The sequence below is a fragment of the Elephas maximus genome, chromosome 21 (genome assembly GCF_024166365.1).
Source record: "Elephas maximus indicus isolate mEleMax1 chromosome 21, mEleMax1 primary haplotype, whole genome shotgun sequence".
NCBI classification, from domain to species: domain Eukaryota; kingdom Metazoa; phylum Chordata; class Mammalia; order Proboscidea; family Elephantidae; genus Elephas; species Elephas maximus.
The window spans coordinates 58,620,404-58,642,756 of record NC_064839.1 but is presented as its reverse complement, the minus strand read 5'-3'; the positions used below and the strand labels follow the sequence as shown (position 1 = coordinate 58,642,756).

Genomic DNA, 22,353 nt, shown 5'->3' with positions numbered 1-22,353 from the left:
ATGCAAAATGAACAAACAAACAAAATTATCAGCTAGATAGCAGTGCTTATGTGAAGGTACCTTTGCCTTTAGTTTTCCAGATTGCATCCATTTCCAAAGTTACTTAGGTTAGCACCTTTCCCCCTACCCTCTTCAGTGAGTTGTTTCATAAATTTTTAACACTATTTATTTTTTTAGAGAGTGTACATTCTGTACTGACCTCTTAAATTATATGTATTAAAAAAAAAAAGCCCGTTGTCAACGAGTTGATTCCGACCCAAAGCCACACTATAGGACAGAGTAGATTTGCCCCATTGGGTTCCCAAGGAGCACCTGGTGGATTGAAACTGCTAACATTTAGTTAGCAGCTGTAGCACTTAACTACTATACCACCAGGGTTATATATATATATATATACACACACATATTATTTGTTCCATACATGAAGTTACACCCTGCTGGAAAGTTCTATGTACCATGATAGGTGCAGAGTGTCATGTGTGCCCCAGAGCAATAGAATAGAGACAAAGTTTACCACTCTTAAACTCACATGGGCTTTACCTTATTGTACACCCCTCTCCAAATTCCTGGTAGTCACTTATCCGTTCATCGTGTCTGTAGTTTCGCCTTTTCCATAATGTCATTTTGAGGACATCATATGGTATGTCGCCTTCTCAAACTGGCTACTTTCGTTGAAGACTAATCCGTGTATTTTCATGGCTTGGTAGCTCATTTGTTTTCATCACTGAATAATATTCTATTGTGTGGATGCGCCACAGATTGTTGATCCATTCTCATACTGGAGGGCATCTTGTTTGTTTCCAATTTTGGCAAGTGAGCAAGAAGGAGAGAGAGAGACATACCTTCTATTTGCTCTATGTCGCATCAAGGGGAATATGAGAGACAGAGTTGATGGTTGCGGTAGATCCTTGTTGGTAAATGACTCAGGACCCCTGGAGGGGTTAGGATCACATGAACGAAATAAGGTCTCTTGACATGGAAATGGTATGTGCTATCTATTATAATTAATTTCCGGTGATAGAGTTAATCTAGTTAAATAGGCTTACTTTTAGAGTTTAGGGCCCTGTTTAATTGCTTAGTTGCCCAGTACAAATTATTTAAACAAACACAAATTCTTTCTATATCTAACATTTCCTGATATGGGGTCATTTATCACTTTACTAACATCTTTCTTCTATAGGAAAATAGCAGTTTAATCGTTGATTATAACATCAGAATAAATTAAGCTCTTCAATCAGGCTTTGAAACAATGTCTTAAAACATAAGCTCTGGCAACCTGTACATTCACACCTACCCTGGCAAGGTGCAGGCAATGCCCCTTGGTAAGGTGCATGCTGGCATGGCCCAAGCCCTCCCTGTGCGTGGTCAGTTCTGAGAGGAGAGGCTGGTAACCTGGTGAAGGGCATTGGCAATACTGCAGGCATGATTTGTCAAGGCTAAGTGTTTGACTTCTGAGCCAGAAGAAACAGGTAGACTGGAACCAAGTCTGGTCTTTGATCAAAGTCACTGCATTGCATGGGGAAGACTTGGTGTGGCAGCTATTCCATGGAAGGGCCAGAGGTGGCCGCTGCTGTGATGCACCAGGAAAAGCTGCCCGAGAATTGCTGTCTCCTGGACATGTACTAGTAACTTGAAGATGACCAGCAGTTGTGACCTGAGTTCCACTGCTTCCTAGATGATGGCCAGAAAAAGTGGTGGAAGGTGATATGAGCAGACTGGTCACGGGGGAAGATGGAAAAACAGTAGACATTGTCATTTTATTTTATTCATTATTTACTGATTATTATTTTCTCCTTAGAAATAATCACTCTCTACCATTACTAGGCCTTTACGTGGAGATTTGTGTGAATCAAGATATGGCTGCACTTGGAGTTTACTGTTGCCATGGCTACGGGAGTTTAAGTTATCTTTTATTATGGCCACCAGAAACCTAAAGTTCCTTTAGTGAAACATATGTTCTTTTGTTTGTTTTTCTTCCTCTTTTGACTTTAAGTCTTTATTTTATGTTCCCCAGAAAGAATCTGCCTTTTAGTACTCCCTGGTACATGTCAATGTTATTCTGTTTGATAATTGCTGATGTTGTGGTGGTCTTTGCAATAAGGGGGGATTTCTCTGATCTTCTGACTGAGCCTCATTCCTACATGGGTCTTTTTAACCTTTGTCAGGTGTTTGGCCTTCCAAGTGTCCCTGTCCCTCCTCCATGTGCCATCCTGGACCTTGCATGACTTCCTGCGCCTTCTGCACTGTGGAGTGACTTCTCTCTTATACATTCCCTCCCCAGGTGCAATTGTTTTCCACCTGTGACCTCTGGTTTCCCTTTGAGTGCAGTTTTCCTGCAAATTAAGGCTTTTATACCTTATGGAAGAGAGGGGAGATGATGATGATTCTGGACAGAGTTTGGTGGTCTCCTCAGTTCCCCTGCCAGGCTCTATGAGAATTCACCAGTGCCCGTAGAATTCCGTTTTTGATGATTTCCTCAACAGATCGATCCTCTTGTTCTGAAGTAGAGATATGGGAGGTGGTCTGGGTGTATTCTGGAAGTGTCATCGGCTCCTCTCCGGCACCATAAGGGCTTAGTTCTTTATGGGATTTTCCTAATTCCCGGAGGATGTGACACTTGGGAACTTCACACTCCAATGCCTTGAACACACTCAACGTTAAGAGATTTATTACATATCATGGTTTAATCTCGGGAGTATCTTATATGGCATCTGGCACTGTCTGCCCTGGGCAAGCTCAAGTTAGGGTTGCGTTTCTTCCTGCAGGCATCTATCTCCCTTCAGAGCTTAGATTTATTGTTTGTCCTGTGGCTTCAATTTTCTGATGTTAAAGAAACTGTGTTCATTTGCAGTTTCTCCAGCTTTGATGTCATCGTTGTAAGAAGAAGAGCAATGTATTTCTCAGCCCTCTTCAGCTCCATGCTGAGCAGCAGCTTTCTATGTCATAGCTAGAAACTTGAGGCAATCCATATACCCCTGGTCATGAAGACACAGATATTAATTGAGGTATATGCACACTTTGGAATATTATCCAGCATTAAAATTAGTGAATTCTTGATACACATTCCAAATGGATGTACCTCTAAACTGTTATGCTGAATGAAATAAGCTAAAGGAATGAACGTGCATACTGCATGATTCCACTTATGTAAATTCTGGAGGATGCAAGCTAATCTAAACTAACATAAAGATCAGTATGTGCCTGGGGACAGAGTGAGCAGTGGGAAGGGCAGGAGGGAGGAATGACAGAGGAACATAAGGAAATCATTGAAGTGTATGGAGTTGTTCACTCTCTTGTGTTGTGGTGATGCTTGCACTGAGATGCACGTATGTTAGTACAAAAGTGATTGCACACTTTAAATAACTGAAATATATTATATGTCAATTATATCAGCATAAGCTTGTTAAAACAAGTAAGTTTTTATACTGGTAGGGAAGGAGTGATAGAAAGATACACAATACCATCCTAAAGATCCAAGACCCCTGAACGTTCATGTGCACTGAACTTGGTATTGTACATATTACTTGGATAAATACTGTTGTGTTTAGGTGTTAGGTGCCATCCTGTGGGTTCAATTTCATAGCGACCCTATGTGCAACAGAACAAAATGCTGCCTGATCCTGCACCACCATCACAAACGTTGCTATGTTTGAGCCCTCAGCATATTCTTGGTTGGTTGAATTAGGGAAGGCCCTTATAAGTGAGAAGATATTTTGGCCTTAGGTAGGAAAAAGGACACTCTTCCATGGGAATAGAAGAGAAGAAGATGGAAATGGATACCAACAGAGAAAGGGGAAGAGTATTAGCAAAGAAGCAAAAGCTGGTGAATGATGAGAGAAGGGAGAGCAGGAAGTGGATCAACAGTGAGGGAGAGGACAACTTGGAAGTCTGCACTCAGAAACACAGAGAGCACACCTTGTGTTTTTCTCCCAGGCCTTCTCCCCAGAGGAGGATGTTCACCAGGCTTATACAGGTGACAGAATGTCTGCAGGTGGGATCCCAAAAAGGATAGGGGTTTGCAGCACAGGCCCTTTGTGTGATGTGTTACCTAGGGCTAGCAGAAACTTTGTTTCCCACAGTCCAGCAAACCAACCTGCTTCCCTGACCTGTTTTCCTAACTTTGAGGTGGGAATGAAAATATGGAAGCTCAGGAATGAGGGAGTTTAGGAGGAGGAAGACGTCTGGGTCATCTGATGTCTAAATACTCAGGAAGTCACCTTTTGGAAGAGCCTGTGAGGCAGAAGCTGGCCCCTGGTTCCTTCCTCTTGTAAGTCCAGTACCCTTGACACATGCAAATTTCCCCTCAGCTCTGTCTATATCACACCTACCATGCTGTGTGGTGTGGGCATCTTCACTCTCTCAGGAAAGGCACTATCCTTCCTAGTAGAAGATGAAGCTATTATGTTTCCTCCTTTTTCTGGCGACAGCTTCCCAGTGTGAGCCTCTCAGGGACTTAAACGTTGGGTGATAGGGGTGAGTGTGCTCTGTTTCTGACTCACAAGAATTTTGTCTCTTTCCCCTAGGTGTCCTGTCCCAGGTGCAGCTGAAGGAGTCAGGCCCAGGACTGGTGAAGCCGTCACAAACCTTGTCTCTCACCTGCACTGTCACTGGTGGCTCCATCTCTAGTGATTATGCTTGGAGCTGGATCCGCCAGCCCCCAGGGAAGGGCCTGGAATGGCTGGGAGTTGGTTACTACAGTAGATCATCATGGAATACAAAGTATGGCTCCTCCGTCCAGGGCCGAATCTCCATCACTGCTGACTCATCCAAGAAGCAGTTCTCCCTGCAGCTGAGCTCTGTGACTTCCGAGGACACAGCCGTGTATTACTGTGCAACAGGCACAGTGAAGAGAAGTCCGTGTACCCCAAGACAAAAACCTCCCCTGCAGTGAGAGGACTGGCCTATGGGAGGCGCTCAGAATGCATGGAGCACAGAGATCATCTTAGGAGCAGGTGCAGAGGAAGACTGAAGTTTCCTTTTAACCCTGGTGTTTCCTGCCCCTGCCCAGCAAAAGTCTTATCCTCGAAGAACCATTACTGTCTCTTCCTTGCAAACAGGAAGAGATTACCGAATAAGCACGGTCAGCACATGCTTCTTAGTGTGTACTTTATAAGCACTTGCTTAGTTGTGCTAACCTTGTAAGCCCATGCTTACCTTGCTTACTGAGTAATCCTTCCCTGCAGGGTGCTAAATGAGATTGGAAACATCTCCAGTGCGTGAGAATATGTAGGCTAGAAATGAAGCTCACACAGGCTCAGGGGGGTGCTATGCCCAATGTTGTTTAAGGTCTGAGTAACTTTTTAACTCTATCACACTTGTGCTTTCAAGCATGTGCTTAGATGGTGTGCACAATTAAGCATGTGTTTACTGTGCTTATTGGGTAATCCACCCCTGCTTGTAACTCCCTGGTGTCTCTCACTTAATAAGTGCTAATTTGGAGAAGGAGTTCAATTAAGTATTTAAGCCCTCATTTTTCACATTTCTACCCCCAACATTTTTTTCAGTAAAGTTTTAATAATTAGAAAACCATGCATCCTCAGTTCAACCTCCAAATACATGCAAATATTTCTGTGCTTTCTACCATGTCTCAGTCATAGTAAACGCTTCTGTTCATAGTGTACTCAGTAGATACGGAGGTGGTAAGTCTCATTCTTGCCCTTTTTTCTGCCTTAAATGGAGCTGAAAAAACCACTTCGATGGGTTATATCTGCCATATCTAACTGCGTCCTAGTGTTCTATGTCTCAGATAGTCTCTCCACCACCCATTCTTTTCTCATGGCGAGAGGAGGAAGATTCAACCATGACTTTTTAATCGCCCTCATTCTCCATTAAAGGAAACAACAAACTCCTTTTTTAATCTCTTCCATGTCTGCTGTCTCATTTTACTTCTTCTCATTCTCACAGCCACCAGCCAAGTACAGGCATTCAGCACCACTCCACAGAATACTCTCCTACCCTGTGACTCCTTTACCCCACTCACTCCCTTCTCCTACGTACTTCAGCGGAGACAGCTGCTTCTCACGGTGTCCCCTGAGTACACACCGTGGGGGTCACTAGTGATCTGATAATAAAGTCCAAACCCCCCATGCCTTGCAGAGTCTCAGAACACTCTGGAACACGTCACAGGGGTGAATGAATCCTTGAAATTGTAGAATAATTTCAGTTGTCTCTTTCTCTCTCTACACACACACACACACACACACACACACACACACACACACACACACACAGACGTATATACACCCAGGTGGCACAAATAGTTATGCACACAATTGCTAACCTTAAGGTTGCTTGTTTGAACCCACACAGCTGCTCCTCAGGAGAAAGACCTGGTAATCTATTTCCCTAAAGATTACAATCAAGAAAACCCAGTGGGGGCAGTTCTACTCTGTCACATGGGTTTGCTGAGTGTCCAAATTGAGTCAACGCCACTAACAACAATGACAACATACATTGAATAAGTTCAATGACTTTGAACAAAAATGTTCTTTGAATAATTGCTATGATGGACACATAGTAAAGAAATAAATGCATTCCGACCTTTAAATTTTATAATTGAAAAGGAATAAAATTTCTATTCATTTGTAGAAAAATATGTGTTTAAACATATTTGTTAACTGGAGTTTCAATAGACAGACACGCAGATAGAAGAATATAATTTTGGATCACTACCTCACACAATATACACAAATTCAAATGTATCAGTTAGAGTAATATTTAGGGAATGTGTGTGATATGTGAGAGGATATAGTTTAGTTTTTTCCTGTACGTGTGTGTGTTAGTGCTGGGGATGTGTGTGTGTGTGCACGTGTGTTTCTGTGTGAATACAACATTTTATAATATATTTTAAACCTATCTGTGTAAATAGAATCTAGATTCTGAACATGCTAAAAGATAATGAAACCAAACCATAAGAGAAATCATAAATATATTTTGAATGGCAATGTTATGACATCTTATGCAGAGGGTTTTATTAATAATGAACAAAATACCTAATTTTGTTTTTTAAAAACTCCTGAGGGGGACGGGCATCAATATTCACTTATCAGAATATCAGTACAAAATTGCTACACACATAATGCACTTATCCTCACTGCTGATCAAGAAAAACCTAAGTATCAAATTAGATTCATCATGTAAAAGAAAACAAGTTTATCACTATTTCATTAAATACCACCTCTCTTATAAAGCAACTAAAATGAGAAAAAAAAAAAAGTTAAATTTCCCCTTCGTTTTACTCCTTATGCCTGAAGCAGTTCTTCAATCATGTTTTGAAGAGTGAATGAGCCTGACGTGACTCTCTCTTCACCTATAAGGACAGGGCTCCACCATATGTAAGTTTTCCCTCAAATTCTAGGGTAAAATTCCACTCATGGACTATTGAGCTTAATAGCTCTCTCATCAGACGTAGCTAGAGGTCTCTGGGAAAGAGAGCTCTGTGGTTTAGAAGATGATTTCATTGGGTCTTCTTTGGTGCCTGGTGACAGCTAACCAAGATGAGTGTCTCAGATATCATACCTGGGTATATGGTAATGGTTGTGACTGCACATAACTGGAAAGGACCAAGGTGTCCTATTGCAGGTGCAACTGAAAGCATTGGGCCCAGGACTGGTGAAACCCCCACAGAGTCTGTCTCTCACCTTCACTGTCTCTGGATTCTTCATAACAGACAGTGGTTACTTCTGGCAATGGGTTTGCCAGCCCCTGGGAAAGGGCTACAGTGGATAGGGGAAATAGATTATTCTAGATTCACAAAATAAAGCCCATTCTTCCAAAGCCACAGATCCATCTCCAGAGACACATCAAAGAAGTAGGTGTTCAGGAAACAGCTGTATAGTACTGTGTGAAAGGCACACTAAGGGGAGGTTGGTGTGAGCCCTTGCAGGGAGCATATTGGGCACAGGAATGAATTACCCAATAAGGAGGGTATGTGTGTTGACTCAACGGCACTGGGTTTCTGGGCACGTGCTTAAGGTCTCAACAAAATAGAGGCACCAGCTATCCAAAGCAAAGACCCACAGATGCCAAGCAAATAGGACACAAATAAAGGAGAGTGTCACAGTTGAAGGTACCTGGCAGAGCACTAAATAAAACTGATACCAGCTTCAGTGTGTGAGAATGTACCTGCCAGGGACATGAGGTTGACTGCCTGCAAGGTTGTTTAAGCTATGAGGTCTCTACTACTTCAACACTTGCTTTGACCTCTGTCTCCTATGGTTCTCTCCCATGTCATTGAAATTCCTTATCTTAGCAGGTCTCTTGGGAGTATATTATTTCTTTGGAGTCGACAAGAGATGAGAATGACTATTGAATCTAACTGTTGCTACCTTCAGCCAATATGCAACTGGATTCAACACAAGTGGTTACTGGGCATGGATGGATTGTATTAATAGATACCAGGTCTCTGACCCATTATGAGAGAACCGTCTTGTACTTCCATGTCTGTTGACCCAGCAACTCCAGCCAGGAGGGCTAGCAATGCTCTTTGGCATGATACAAACACAGGGGTGTGCTCTTTCACATGTTCTGGTAAACAACCAATAGAAACTTCAGTCAGATGAATAAGTAGAAAATTTGAATGAATTTAAACAAGTTACTTTTCAACCGTATAGTGTTTACGTGAATATTTTGAAAACACAACAAAATAAATACTGGTTATTAAGAAGGTCACTGTTGGAGGCAGGGACAAGATAGCTAACTAAGCAGAAGCTTCTGCTGATCCTCTTGCAACAAAGACCCGAAAGAAAAACAAGTGAATCCGTTACATATATGACAATCTACAAACCCTGACCATCAAACACAGAACTAAGGAATCGACCTGAGTGACAAGGGAGTGAGAGGCCGTGCAGAAGCAGCGATGAGCTGCTGAGCCCACGCAGTACCTCAGCTTCAATTCTTTGGTGCCGTTCTTTGGTGCGAATGTGGCGGGGCTGATGGTAGTTTCCGGAGGCACGGCAAGCACAGGATGCAGCCCTAACTTTCTAGGGCAATCTCAGAGGGAACCCAGCCAGTGCACACAGGCTACACATGCCTCTAGAATCTGAAATAAAACAGCACTTCTGACACAAGATAAGTGATTTCGTCTATTTTACCACGCTAATCTCTCCTATCTATCTGATCCCTCCCCTCCCTGCCCCAGCAGGCTTCATTAACAACCAAATTCCATGGGCCTGAGATACAAGTGCTGTGCTTTTTCTGATCTATTCTCCTGGGCTGGGAGAAATAACAAATTAACAAACAGGGGAAAAATACTTTCCAGACTCCCCTAAACTGGAAGATCAGAGCAGAAGCAGTGCCAGCCCAGGCATAAGAGATCCACAGACTTTGGCTTTCACCCCTACATGGAGCCAGCTGGCTATTATAATGCAAAGGTAAATGTGTTAGAGGTCTGACTGTAATTGTTTCAGCTGTGTGGTGGAGAGGCAAGTATTGGAGGTCTGATACTGGCCTACCTATTAAACAGAGCCCTTATCTAACCACAGCAGTGACCTGAGGGCTGAGGCTCCATTCACACCGCCTAACCACCCATGAAAGGGGTCTGAGGATAGTGGTTTCTACCAGTCTTTACAGGTATAAGCATTGGGTGCCTAAGGCACAGCTGCAGAGCACACACACCAGAGAGCTCTAGAGAACAGAGATGCTCCTTCCTCACTGACACTTGGGGGAAGGCTGTCAGCACCCTGCCCTCCTCAGAGTGTGACCCCCTGCTGCTACCAGAAAGCAGTGCATACAACCATCACTACTACTCCTCTACAATAGTAGTTGAGAGCCTACACCACACACTAGGTGACCAACTATCAGGACACCTGAGCTGAATTTATGCAAGAATAGTGAATGGACTCCTAGGCTCATATACTTGGTAACAACTCTAGCCATCTGGTAACAGGACATTAGTGCTTCAAAGGCTCCAATAATCAAGTTATCTCACTCTAGTAGCCTATATGGATATACGAAAACAAGTCACTAGGACACAGTGAGCAATCAAAAAATAAATTAATACAATAATTTACAGATGGCTTGGAGACAACAGTAGATATCATTATCACATAAAGAAGCAGGCCATGATTGCTTCAACAAACTCCCAAAACAGAGAATCAAGGACTCTTCTGGATGAAGATGTATTCCTGGAATTACTAGATGTAGAATACAAAGGATTAATATACAAAACTCTTCAAGACTTCAGGGACGACATCAGGAATGAAATCAGGCAATGTACAGAAAAAGCCGAGGAGCACACAGATAAAGCAGCAAACAGATTAAAAAGATTATTCAAGAACATAATGAAAATTTAATAAGCTGCAGGAATAAATCGAGAGACAGCATTCAGAAATTGAAAAGATTAACAATAAACATAAAGAATTAGACAACTCGATAGGAAGTAAAAGGAGCAGAATTGAGGAACTGGAATGCAGAATTGAGGAAATAGAGGATAAGGCATTTGGCAGCAATATATATGAAGAAAAACCAGATAAAAGAATTAAAAAAAAAAAAATGAAGAAACCCTAAGAATCATGTGAGATTCTATTAAGAAGAGAGAATTGTTGGAGATTCGTTGGCAGAAAACTTCCCTGACATGGTGAAAGATGAAAGGATATCTACCTATTCAAGATGCTCATCAAACCCCATACAAGGCAGATCTGCAAAGAAAGTCACCAAGACATATTATCATCAAACCTGCCAAAACCAAAGATATAGAGAAAATTTTAAGAGCACCCAGGGATAAACAAAAAGTCACCAACTAAAGAGACTCAATAAGTATGGACTATTTGGCAATGGGATGACATATCTAGAGTATTGAAGGAGAAAAATTGCCAGCCAAGAATCATATTTCCAGCAAAACTGTCTCTCAAATATGAAGGTGAAAATAAGTCATTTACAGGTAATCACAAGCTTAGAGAATTTGCAAAATCCAAACCAAACTACAAAAAATACTAAAGGAAATTCTTTGGTTAGAAAATCAATATTATCAGATATCAACACAACACAAGGACACAGAACACAGCAAACTGATATCAACTCAGATAGGGAAATCACAAAAATAAAATAAGATTTTTAAAAAAATGCTCAAAACAAGGAATCTCTGATGTCATTATGTAAAAGATGACAATAAGCAATAAAGAGGGACTAAATACAGTAGGCATAGTTCTTTCATACCGAGAGGAAATGAAGGTGATATAGGGAGATACAAGTTAGGTTTATACTTAGAAAAATAGGGGTAAATGTTCAGGAGTAAATGTTCAAAGAAGACTGACAATCCCAGACTTCAAAATAAAAACCAAGATAAACATACAGACTCAGCAAAAACAAATTCAACTACACTGAAAAAGAAGAACACACAATTTCTGAAGATAAACTTTTCAGCACAAAAAAGTAAGTGGATAAAATGAAATTATCAACACAGAAAAGGCATCAAAATGACAGCACCAAACTCATACCTATCTATAATTATGCTGAATGTAAAGGGACTAAATGCACCAATAAAGAGGAAAAGCATAATCCAGCTATATGCTACCTACAAGAGACACACCTTAGACTTACAGATATAAATAAACGAAAACTAAAAGATGCTTTTGGCCAAGATCCTTCTGACATCAGCAAGGATGTCCCTCCTTACGCTTCCTTTTCTGAATCTGGCTTGCACTTCTGGCAGTTCCTAGTGGATGTACAGCTGCAGTTCTTATTGAGTTTCATGGATTGATAGCACATGTCTTTTTATCACTGAGTAATATACTGCTGTGTGGATATAACACAAATCTCTTTATCCATTTGTGTATTGAAGTTCATGGTGCAGCCTCAGACAAATATTAGCTTCTTTCTTTCTGTTCCTTTAATTTCCTGAGGAGTTGGCTTGCACTGCTTGGGCACCAAGGGCTAGAGAGTGGCATCCTTCACTGAATTAGGCCTGCCTGAACATGTCTACAATTCACACGCCCACGTATATACATACAGATGTTGACCCAGCGTCCAGTCATCCCTCTTCTGGTCCCTGGCCCCAACACCGTTGAGGTTATGTCTCAGACCCAGTGGCCACACTGCATAGATCCCATTGTGGGTCCTAAGTGCTTCCCCGGCTGATCTCAGGCTTCAGAATTGGCTCTATTTAAATCTGGGTAAAGAAAGCCCAAGAACAAGGTCTTGGCCTTTTCCATAAATACAGACGGTTTGCAGCCACCTCTGCCTCCCTCACCCACTCAGTGAAGCCCACATCCCCTCAGTGTCTGACCCCTCCAGAGAACCAAGACCCATATCCTCCAGGAGGCCCCATGATCGCAGGCTGCCTCCTCAGACACAGTGACTTGGAGCTAGCTGCCCTTTCTGCACTCTAAGTGGTTTGTGTGAGGCCAGCAGTCCCCTTTATCATAATGTCAGTCCCTGGTTTGCCACTTAGGCTTGGCCTGAGAGTCAGAGGACACACATCCCTCCAGTACTCCCTTCACTTTTGAAGAGTCTTTCATAGAATACGCACTTCTAGCTTGGTTTGTTGGTTTTCCAGCTCTTTATTTCAAGCAAATCTTTCCCTGCTTGCATGGTTTCTGATGAGAATTCCATTTGTAATTCTTATCATTGGTCTCTTATCGGTAAGCTTTCTTGTTTTTGTTTGTTTTTCACATGTAGCTTTTTCAAGTTTTTCTAAAATTTGAATACAATGTACCCAGATGTGTTTTCCTTGGTTTGTTTTTTTTTCTTTCTTGTGCGTGTGTGTTTTTTTTTTATTTATTTTTATTTATTCTACTTATTCTTTCGGCAGCATCTGTGATCTGTGGCTTTCAGTGTCATAAATGCGGCACACTTTTCCAGCTATGATTACTTCAAATAATTCTTCTGCTCTCTATTCTACTCCTGATGTAAATACACATGTGTTGTGTTCTCTGCAATTTTCTCAGAGTGCTTGAATTTTTTTTTTTTTTCTGGGAGTCGTGGGCTTCATCCTCAAGGACAGGAAGCATGTATGGTCCTTATTCTTCGTGGTGGCAGCTCCCAGAGGTCAGCGTCTCAGGGATTCAGGCATGAAGATCTGTGGACGCTGCATCTGAGCACACGGCTCACTGTGGTTGTCCTTGTCCTCAGGTGTCTTGTCCCAGGTACAGTTACAGGAGTTTGGTCCAGGACTGTTGAAGACCCTGTCCCTCACCTGCACTGACTCTAGTTACTCCTTCACCGGATGCTGGCTCTGGATCCGCCAACCCTCAGAGAAAGGGCTGGAGTGGATGGGGTGCATCTTATCGTAGGGACTTGCACTACGAACCATCTCTCAAGCGTGGAGTCAGCTTTTCCAGAGAAATGTACAAGATTTCTTTGTGCTGCTGAGCTCCATGACCAGGGAGGACATGGCCATGTATTACTGTGAGAGATACAGTAAGTGGAAGGCAAAGGGAGCTCAAATTCAATCCTGTCTGCAGGGAGGCAGGAGAGGCTACACTGCAGGGGCTCCTCAGGACCCACAGAGCAAGGAGGCCCAGCTCAGAAAGAAGATACAGCATGGTGTGGTGGTTTCTAGCCACGGTTTAGGGGTTCATCTCTTTTCCTAACATCTAACCCCTGGGAACACTCCATTACTTTTTATTTAGTTAGTTTTTGAGTTGTGGTAAAAATATATATCACACATTTGCCAATTCAATGTTTTATAATGTAGATTTCGTGACGCTGACTGCATCAGCCACATTGTACAGCCACTACATCTTTTTTTTTATTAACTTTTATTAAGCTTCAAGTGAACGTTTACAAATCCAATCAGTCTGTCACATATAAATTTACATACATCTCACTCCCTACTCCCACTTGCTCTCCCCCTCTTGAGTCAGCCCTTTCAGTCTCTCCTTTCGTGACAATTTTGCCAGCTTCCCTCTCTCTCTATCCTCCCATCCCCCCTCCAGACAAGAGTTGCCAACACAATCTCAAGTGTCCACCTGATATAATTAGCTCACTCTTCATCAGCGTCTCTCTCCCACCCGCTGACCAGTCCCTTTCATGTCTGATGAGTTGTCTTCGGGGATGGTTCCTGTCCTGTGCCAACAGAAGGTCTGGGGACCATGGCTGCTGGGATTCCTCTAGTCTCAGTCAGACCATTAAGTTTGGTCTTTTTATGAGAATTTGGGGTCTGTATCCCACTGATCTCCTGCTCCCTCAGGGGTCCTCTGTTGTGCTTCCTGTCAGGGCAGTCATCGATTGTGGCCGGACACCAACTAGTTCTTCTGGTCTCAGGATGATGTAGGTCTCTGGTTCGTGTGGCCCTTTCTGTCTCTTGGGCTCTTAGTTGTCGTGCGGGCTTGGTGTTCTTCATTTTCCTTTGCTCCAAGTGGGATGAGACCAATTGATGCATCTTAGATGGCCGCTTGTTAGCATTTAAGAACCCAGACGCCACATTTCAAAGTGGGATGCAGAATGTTTTCATAATAGAATTATTTTGCCAATTGACTTAGAAGTCCCCGCAAACCATGTTCCCCAGACCCCCGCCCTTGCTCCGCTGACCTTTGAAGCATTCATTTTATCCCGGAAACTTCTTTGCTTTTGGTCCAGTCCAATTGAGCTGACCTTCCATATATTGAGTGTTGTCTTTCCCTTCACCTAAAGCATTTCTCATCTACTGATTAATCAATAAAAAACCCTCTCCCACCATCCATCCCTCCCCTCCTCGTAACCACAAAAGTATGTGTTCTTCTCAGGTTTACTATTACTCAAGATCTTATAATAGTGGTCTTATACAATATTTGTCCTTTTGCCTCTGACTAATTTCGCTCAGCATAATGCCTTCCAGGTTCCTCCATGTTATGAAATGTTTCAGAGATTCGTCACTGTTCTTTATCGATGCGTAGTATTCCATTGTGTGAATATACCACAATTTATTTACCCATTCATCCGTTGATGGACACCTTGGTTGCTTCCAACTTTTTGCTATTGTAAACAGAGCTGCAATAAACATGGGTGTGCATACATCTGTTTGTATGAAGGCTCTTGTATCTCTAGGGTATATTCCGAGGAGTGGGATTTCTGGGTTGTATGGTAGTTCTATTTCTCACTGTTTAAGATAACGCTAGATAGATTTCCAAAGTGGTTGTACCATTTTACATTCCCACCAGCAGTGTATAAGAGTTCCAATCTCTCCGCAGCCTCTCCAACATTTATTATTTTGTGTTTTTTGGATTAATGCCAGCCTTGCTGGTGTGAGATGGAATCTCATCGTAGTTTTAATTTGCATTTCTCTAATGGCTAATGATCGAGAGCATTTTCTCATGTATCTGTTGGCTGCCTGAATATCTTCTTTAGGGAAATGTGTGTTCATATCCTTTGCCCACTTCTTGATTGGGTTGTTTGTCTTTTTGTGGTTGAGTTTTGACAGAATCATGTAGATTTTAGAGATCAGGCGCTGGTCAGAGATGTCATAGCTGAAAATTCTTTCCCGGTCTGTAGGTGGTCTTTTTACTCTTTTGGTGAAGTCTTTAGATGAGCATAGGTGTTTGATTTTTAGGAGCTCCCAGTTATCGGGTTTCTCTTCATCATTTTTGGTAATGTTTTGTATTCTGTTTATACCTTGTATTAGGGCTCCTAGGGTTGTCCCAATTTTTTCTTCCATGATCTTTATCGTTTTAGTCTTTATGTTTAGGTCTTTGATCCACTTGGAGTTAGTTTTTGTGCATGGTGTAAGGTATGGGTCCTGTTTCATTTTTTTGCAAATGAATATCCAGTTATGCCAGCACCATTTGTTAAAAAGGCTTTCTTTTCCCCAATTAATTGACACTGGTCCTTTGTCAAATATCAGCTGCTCATACGTGGATGGATCTATGTCTGGGTTCTCAATTCTGTTCCATTGGTCTATGTGCCTGTTGTTGTACCAGTACCAGGCTGTTTTGACTATTGTGGCTGTAAAATAGGTTCTGAAATCAGGTAAAGTGAGGCCTCCCACTTTCTTCTTCTTTTTCAGTAGTGCTTTGCTTATCCGGGGCTTCTTTCCCTTCCATATGAAATTGGTGATTTGTTTCTCTATCCCCTTAAAATATGACATTGGAATTTGGATCGGAAGTGCGTTAAATGTATAGATGGCTTTTGGTAGAATAGACATTTTTACTATGTTAAGTCTTCCTATCCATGAGCAAGGTATGTTTTTCCACTTAAGTATGTCCTTTTGAATTTCTTGTAGTAGAACTTTGTAGTTTTCTTTGTATAGGTCTTTTACATCCTTGGTAAGATTTATTCCTAAGTATCTTATCTTCTTGGGGGCTACTGTGAATGGCATTGATTTGGTTATTTCCTCTTCGGTGTTCTTTTTGTTGATGTAGAGGAATCCAAGTGATTTTTGTATGTTTATTTTATAACCTGAGACTCTTCCAAACTCTTCTATTAGTTTCAGTAGTTTTCTGGACGATTCCTTAGGGTTTTCTGCGTATATAATCATGTCATCTGCAAATAGTGATAACTTTACTTCTTCCTTGCCAATCCGGATACCTTTTATTTCTTTGTCTAGCCTAATTGCCCTGGCTAGGACTTCCAGCAGGATGTTGAATAAGAGCGGTGATAAAGGGCATCCTTGTCTGGTTCCCGTTCTCAAGGGAAATGCTTTCAGGTTCTCTCCATTTAGAGTGATATTGGCTGTTGGCTTTGCATAGATGCCCTTTATTATGTTGAGGAATTTTCCTTCAATTCCTATTTTGGTAAGAGTTTTTATCATGAATGGGTGTTGGACTTTGTCAAATGCCTTTTCTGCATCAATCGATAAGATCATGTGGTTTTTGTCTTTTGTTTTATTTATGTGATGGATTACATTAATGGTTTTTCTGATATTAAACCAGCCTTGCATACCTGGTATAAATCCCACTTGATCAGGGTGAATTATTTTTTTGATGTGTTGTTGGATTCTATTGGCTAGAATTTTGTTGAGGATTTTTGCATCTATGTTCATGAGGGATATAGGTCTATAACTTTCTTTTTTTGTAATGTCTTTACCTGGTTTTGGTATCAGGGAGATGGTGGCTTCATAGAATGAGTTGGGTAGTATTCCGTCATTTTCTATGCTTTGGAATACCTTCAGAAGTAGTGGTGTTAACTCTTCTCTGAAAGTTTGGTAGAACTCTGCAGTGAAGCCGTCCGGGCCAGGGCTTTTTTTTGTTGGGAGTTTTTTGATTACCGTTTCAATCTCTTTTTTTGTTATGGGTCTATTTAGTTGTTCTACTTCTGAATGTGTTAGTTTAGGTAGGTAGTGTTTTTCCAGGAATTCATCCATTTCTTCTAGGTTTGCAAATTTGTTAGAGTGCAATTTTTCATAATAATCTGAAATGATTCTTTTAATTTCATTTGGTTCTGTTGTGATGTGGTCCTTCTCGTTTCTTATTCGGGTTATTTGTTTCCTTTCCTGTATTTCTTTAGTCAGTCTAGCCGATGGTTTATCAATTTTGTTAATTTTTTCAAAGAACCAGCTTTTGGCTTTGTTAATTCTTTCAATTGTTTTTCTGTTCTCTAATTCATTTAGTTCAGCTCTAATTTTTTTTTTTTTTATAATAATTTTTATTAAGCTTCAAGTGAACGTTTACAAATCCAATCAGTCTGTCACATATAAGTTTACATACATCTCACTCCCTACTCCCACTTACTCTCCCCGTCTTGAGTCAGCCCTTTCAGTCTCTCCTTTCTTGACAATTTTGCCGGCTTCCCTCTCTCTCTATCCTCCCACCCCCCCTCCAGACAAGAGTTGCCAACACAGTCTCAAGTGTACACCTGATATAATTAGCTCACTCTTCATCAGCGTCTCTCTCCCACCCGCTGACCAGTCCCTTTCATGTCTGATGAGTTGTCTTCAGGGATGGTTCCTGTCCTGTGTCAACAGAAGGTCTGGAGAGCATGACCGCCGGGATTCCTCCAGTCTCAGTCAGACCATTAAGTTTGGTCTTTTTATGAGAATTTGGGGTCTGCATCCCACTGCTCTCCTGCTCCCTCAGGGGTCCTCTGCTGAGCTCCCTGTCAGGGCAGTCATCGATTGTGGCCGGGCACCAACTAGTTCTTCTGGTCTCAGGATGATGTAGGTCTCTGGTTCATGTGGCCCTTTCTGTCTCTTGGGCTCTTAGTTGTCATGTGGGCTTGGTGTTCTTCATTTTCCTTTGCTCCAGGTGGGTTGAGACCAATTGCTGCATCTTAGATGGCTGCTTGTTAGCATTTAAGACCCCAGACGCCACATTTCAAAGTGGGATGCAGAATGATTTCATAGTAGAATTATTTTGCCAATTGACTTAGAAGTCCCCGCAAGCCATGTTCCCCAGACCCCCGCGCTTGCTCCGCTGAGCTTTGAAGCATTCATTTTATCCCGGAAACTTCTTTGCTTTTGGTCCAGTCCAATTGAGCTGACCTTCCATGTATTGAGTGTTGTCTTTCCCTTCACCTAAAGCAGTTCTTATCTACTGATCAATAAAAAACCCTCTCCCACCCTCCCTCCCTCCCCCCCTCGTAACCACAAAAGTATGTGTTCTTCTCAGGTTTACTATTTCTCAAGATCTTATAATAGTGGTCTTATACAATATTTGTCCTTTTGCCTCTGACTCATTTCGCTCAGCATAATGCCTTCCAGGTTCCTCCATGTTGTGAAATGTTTCAGAGATTCGTCACTGTTCTTTATCGATGCGTAGTATTCCATTGTGTGAATATACCACAATTTATTTACCCATTCATCTGTTGATGGACACCTTGGTTGCTTCCAACTTTTTGCTATTGTAAACAGAGCTGCAATAAACATGGGTGTGCATATATCTGTTTGTATGAAGGCTCTTGTATCTCTAGGGTATATTCCGAGGAGTGGGATTTCTGGGTTGTATGGTAGTTCTATTTCTAACTGTTTAAGATAACGCCAGATAGATTTCCAAAGTGGTTGTACCATTTTACATTCCCACCAGCAGTGTATGAGAGTTCCAATCTCTCCGCAGCCTCTCCAACATTTATTATTTTGTGTTTTTTGGATTAATGCCAGCCTTGCTGGTGTGAGATGGAATCTCATCGTAGTTTTAATTTGCATTTCTCTAATGGCTAATGATCGAGAGCATTTTCTCATGTATCTGTTGGCTGCCTGAATATCTTCTTTAGAGAAATGTGTGTTCATATCCTTTGCCCACTTCTTGATTGGGTTGTTTGTCTTTTTGTGGTTGAGTTTTGACAGAATCATGTTGATTTTAGAGATCAGGCGCTGGTCGGAGATGTCATAGCTGAAAATTCTTTCCCAATCTGTAGGTGGTCTTTTTACTCTTTTGGTGAAGTCTTTAGATGAGCATAGGTGTTTGATTTTTAGGAGCTCCCAGTTATCGGGTTTCTCTTCATCATTTTTGGTAATGTTTTGTATTCTGTTTATACCTTGTATTAGGGCTCCTAGGGTTGTCCCAATTTTTTCTTCCATGATCTTTATCGTTTTAGTCTTTATGTTTAGGTCTTTGATCCACTTGGAGTTCGTTTTTGTGCATGGTGTGAGGTATGGGTCCTGTTTCATTTTTTTGCAAATGGATATCCAGTTATGCCAGCACCATTTGTTAAAAAGGCTGTCTTTTCCCCAGTTAATTGACACTGGTCCTTTGTCAAATATCAGCTGCTCATACGTGGATGGATCTATGTCTGGGTTCTCAATTCTGTTCCATTGGTCTATGTGTCTGTTGTTGTACCAATACCAGGCTGTTTTGACTACTGTGGCTGTATAATAGGTTCTGAAGTCAGGTAAGGTGAGGCCTCCCACTTTCTTCTTCTTTTTCAGTAGTGCTTTGCTGATCCGGGGCTTCTTTCCCTTCCATATGAAATTGGTGATTTGTTTCTCTATCCCCTTAAAATATGACATTGGAATTTGGATCGGAAGTGCGTTAAATGTATAGATGGCTTTTGGTAGAATAGACATTTTTACTATGTTAAGTCTTCCTATCCATGAGCAAGGTATGTTTTTCCACTTAAGTATGTCCTTTTGAATTTCTTGTAGTAGAGCTTTGTAGTTTTCTTTGTATAGGTCTTTTACATCCTTGGTAAGATTTATTCCTAGGTATCTTATCTTCTTGGGGGCTACTGTGAATGGTATTGATTTGGTTATTTCCTCTTCGGTGTTCTTTTTGTTGATGTAGAGGAATCCAAGTGATTTTTGTATGTTTATTTTATAACCTGAGACTCTGCCAAACTCTTCTATTAGTTTCAGTAGTTTTCTGGAGGATTCCTTAGGGTTTTCTGTGTATATAATCATGTCATCTGCAAATAGTGATAACTTTACTTCTTCCTTGCCAATCCGGATACCTTTTATTTCTTTGTCTAGCCTGATTGCCCTGGCTAAGACTTCCAACACGATGTTGAATAAGAGCGGTGATAAAGGGCATCCTTGTCTGGTTCCCGTTCTCAAGGGAAATGCTTTCAGGTTCTCTCCATTTAGAGTGATATTGGCTGTTGGCTTTGCATAGATGCCCTTTATTATGTTGAGGAATTTTCCTTCAATTCCTATTTTGGTAAGAGTTTTTATCATGAATGGGTGTTGGACTTTGTCAAATGCCTTTTCTGCATCAATTGATAAGATCATGTGGTTTTTGTCTTTTGTTTTATTTATGTGATGGATTACATTAATGGTTTTTCTGATATTAAACCAGCCTTGCATACCTGGTATAAATCCCACTTGATCAGGGTGAATTATTTTTTTGATGTGTCGTTGGATTCTATTGGCTAGAATTTTGTTGAGGATTTTTGCATCAATGTTCATGAGGGATATAGGTCTATAATTTTCTTTTTTTGTAATGTCTTTACCTGGTTTTGGTATCAGGGAGATGGTGGCTTCATAGAATGAGTTGGGTAGTATTCCGTCATTTTCTATGCTTTGGAATACCTTTAGTAGTAGTGGTGTTAACTCTTCTCTGAAAATTTGGTAGAACTCTGCAGTGAAGCCGTCCGGGCCAGGACTTTTTTTTGTTGGGAGTTTTTTGATTACCGTTTCAATCTCTTTTTTTGTTATGGGTCTATTTAGTTGTTCTACTTCTGAATGTGTTAGTTTAGGTAGGTAGTGTTTTTCCAGGAATTCATCCATTTCTTCTAGGTTTTCAAATTTGTTAGAGTACAATTTTTCATAATAATCTGAAATGATTCTTTTAATTTCATTTGGTTCTGTTGTGATGTGGTCCTTCTCATTTCTTATTCGGGTTATTTGTTTCCTTTCCTGTATTTCTTTAGTCAGTCTAGCCAATGGTTTATCAATTTTGTTAATTTTTTCAAAGAACCAGCTTTTGGCTTTGTTAATTCTTTCGATTGTTTTTCTGTTCTCTAATTCATTTAGTTCAGCTCTAATTTTTATTATTTGTTTTCTTCTGGTGCCTGATGGATTCTTTTGTTGCTCACTTTCTATTTGTTCTAGTTGTAGGGACAGTTCTCTGATTTTGGCTCTTTCTTCTTTTTGTATGTGTGCATTTATTGATATAAATTGACCTCTGAGCACTGCTTTTGCTGTGTCCCAGAGGTTTTGATAGGAAGTATTTTCATTCTCGTTGCTTTCTATGAATTTCCTTATTCCCTCCTTGATGTCTTCTATAACCCAGTCTTTTTTCAGGAGGGTATTGTTCATTTTCCAAGTATTTGATTTCTTTTCCCTCGTTTTTCTGTTATTGATCTCTAGTTTTATTGCCTTGTGGTCTGAGAAGATGCTTTGTAATATTTCGATGTTTTGGACTCTGCAAAGGTTTGTTTTATGACTTAATATGTGGTCTATTCTAGAGAATGTTCCATGTGCGCTAGAAAAAAAAGTATATTTTGCAGCAGTTGGGTGGAGAGTTCTGTATAAGTCAATGAGGTCAAGTTGGTTGATTGTTGTAAGTAGATCTTCCGTGTCTCTGTTGAGCTTCTTACTGGATGTCCTGTCCTTCTCCGAAAGTGGTGTGTTGAAGTCTCCTACTATAATTGTGGAGGTATCGATCTTGCTTTTCAATTCTGTTAAAATTTGATTTACGTATCTTGCAGCCCTGTCATTGGGTGCATAAATATTTAATATGGTTATGTCTTCCTGATCAATTGTCCCTTTTATCATTATATAGTGTCCTTCTTTATCCTTTGTGGTGGATTTAAGTCTAAAGTCTATTTTGTCAGAAATTAATATTGCTACTCCTCTTCTTTTTTGCTTATTGTTTGCTTGATATACTTTTTTCCATCCTTTGAGTTTTAGTTTGTTTGTGTCTCTAAGTCTAAGGTGTGTCTCTTGTAGGCAGCATATAGATGGATCGTGTTTCTTTATCCAGTCTGTGACTCTCTGTCTCTTTATTGGTGCATTTAGTCCATTTACATTCAGCGTAATTATAGATAAATAAGTTTTTAGTGCTGTCATTTTGATGCCTTTTTATGTGTGTTGTTGACAATTTCATTTTTCCACATACTTTTTTGTGC

The 22,353-nt window shown here is 40.9% G+C and overlaps 2 gene segments (V, D, J or C); both read left to right on the top strand.

Annotated features, from left to right (window-relative positions):
• Positions 1 to 22,353, top strand: part of LOC126064708 (immunoglobulin heavy variable 4-59-like) — an 88,848-nt gene that overhangs the window by 48,966 nt on the left and 17,529 nt on the right.
• Positions 4,342 to 4,906, top strand: LOC126064706 (immunoglobulin heavy variable 4-59-like). The segment is given in 2 exon segments: positions 4,342 to 4,436; positions 4,524 to 4,906. Coding segments are annotated over 2 exon segments (414 nt in total).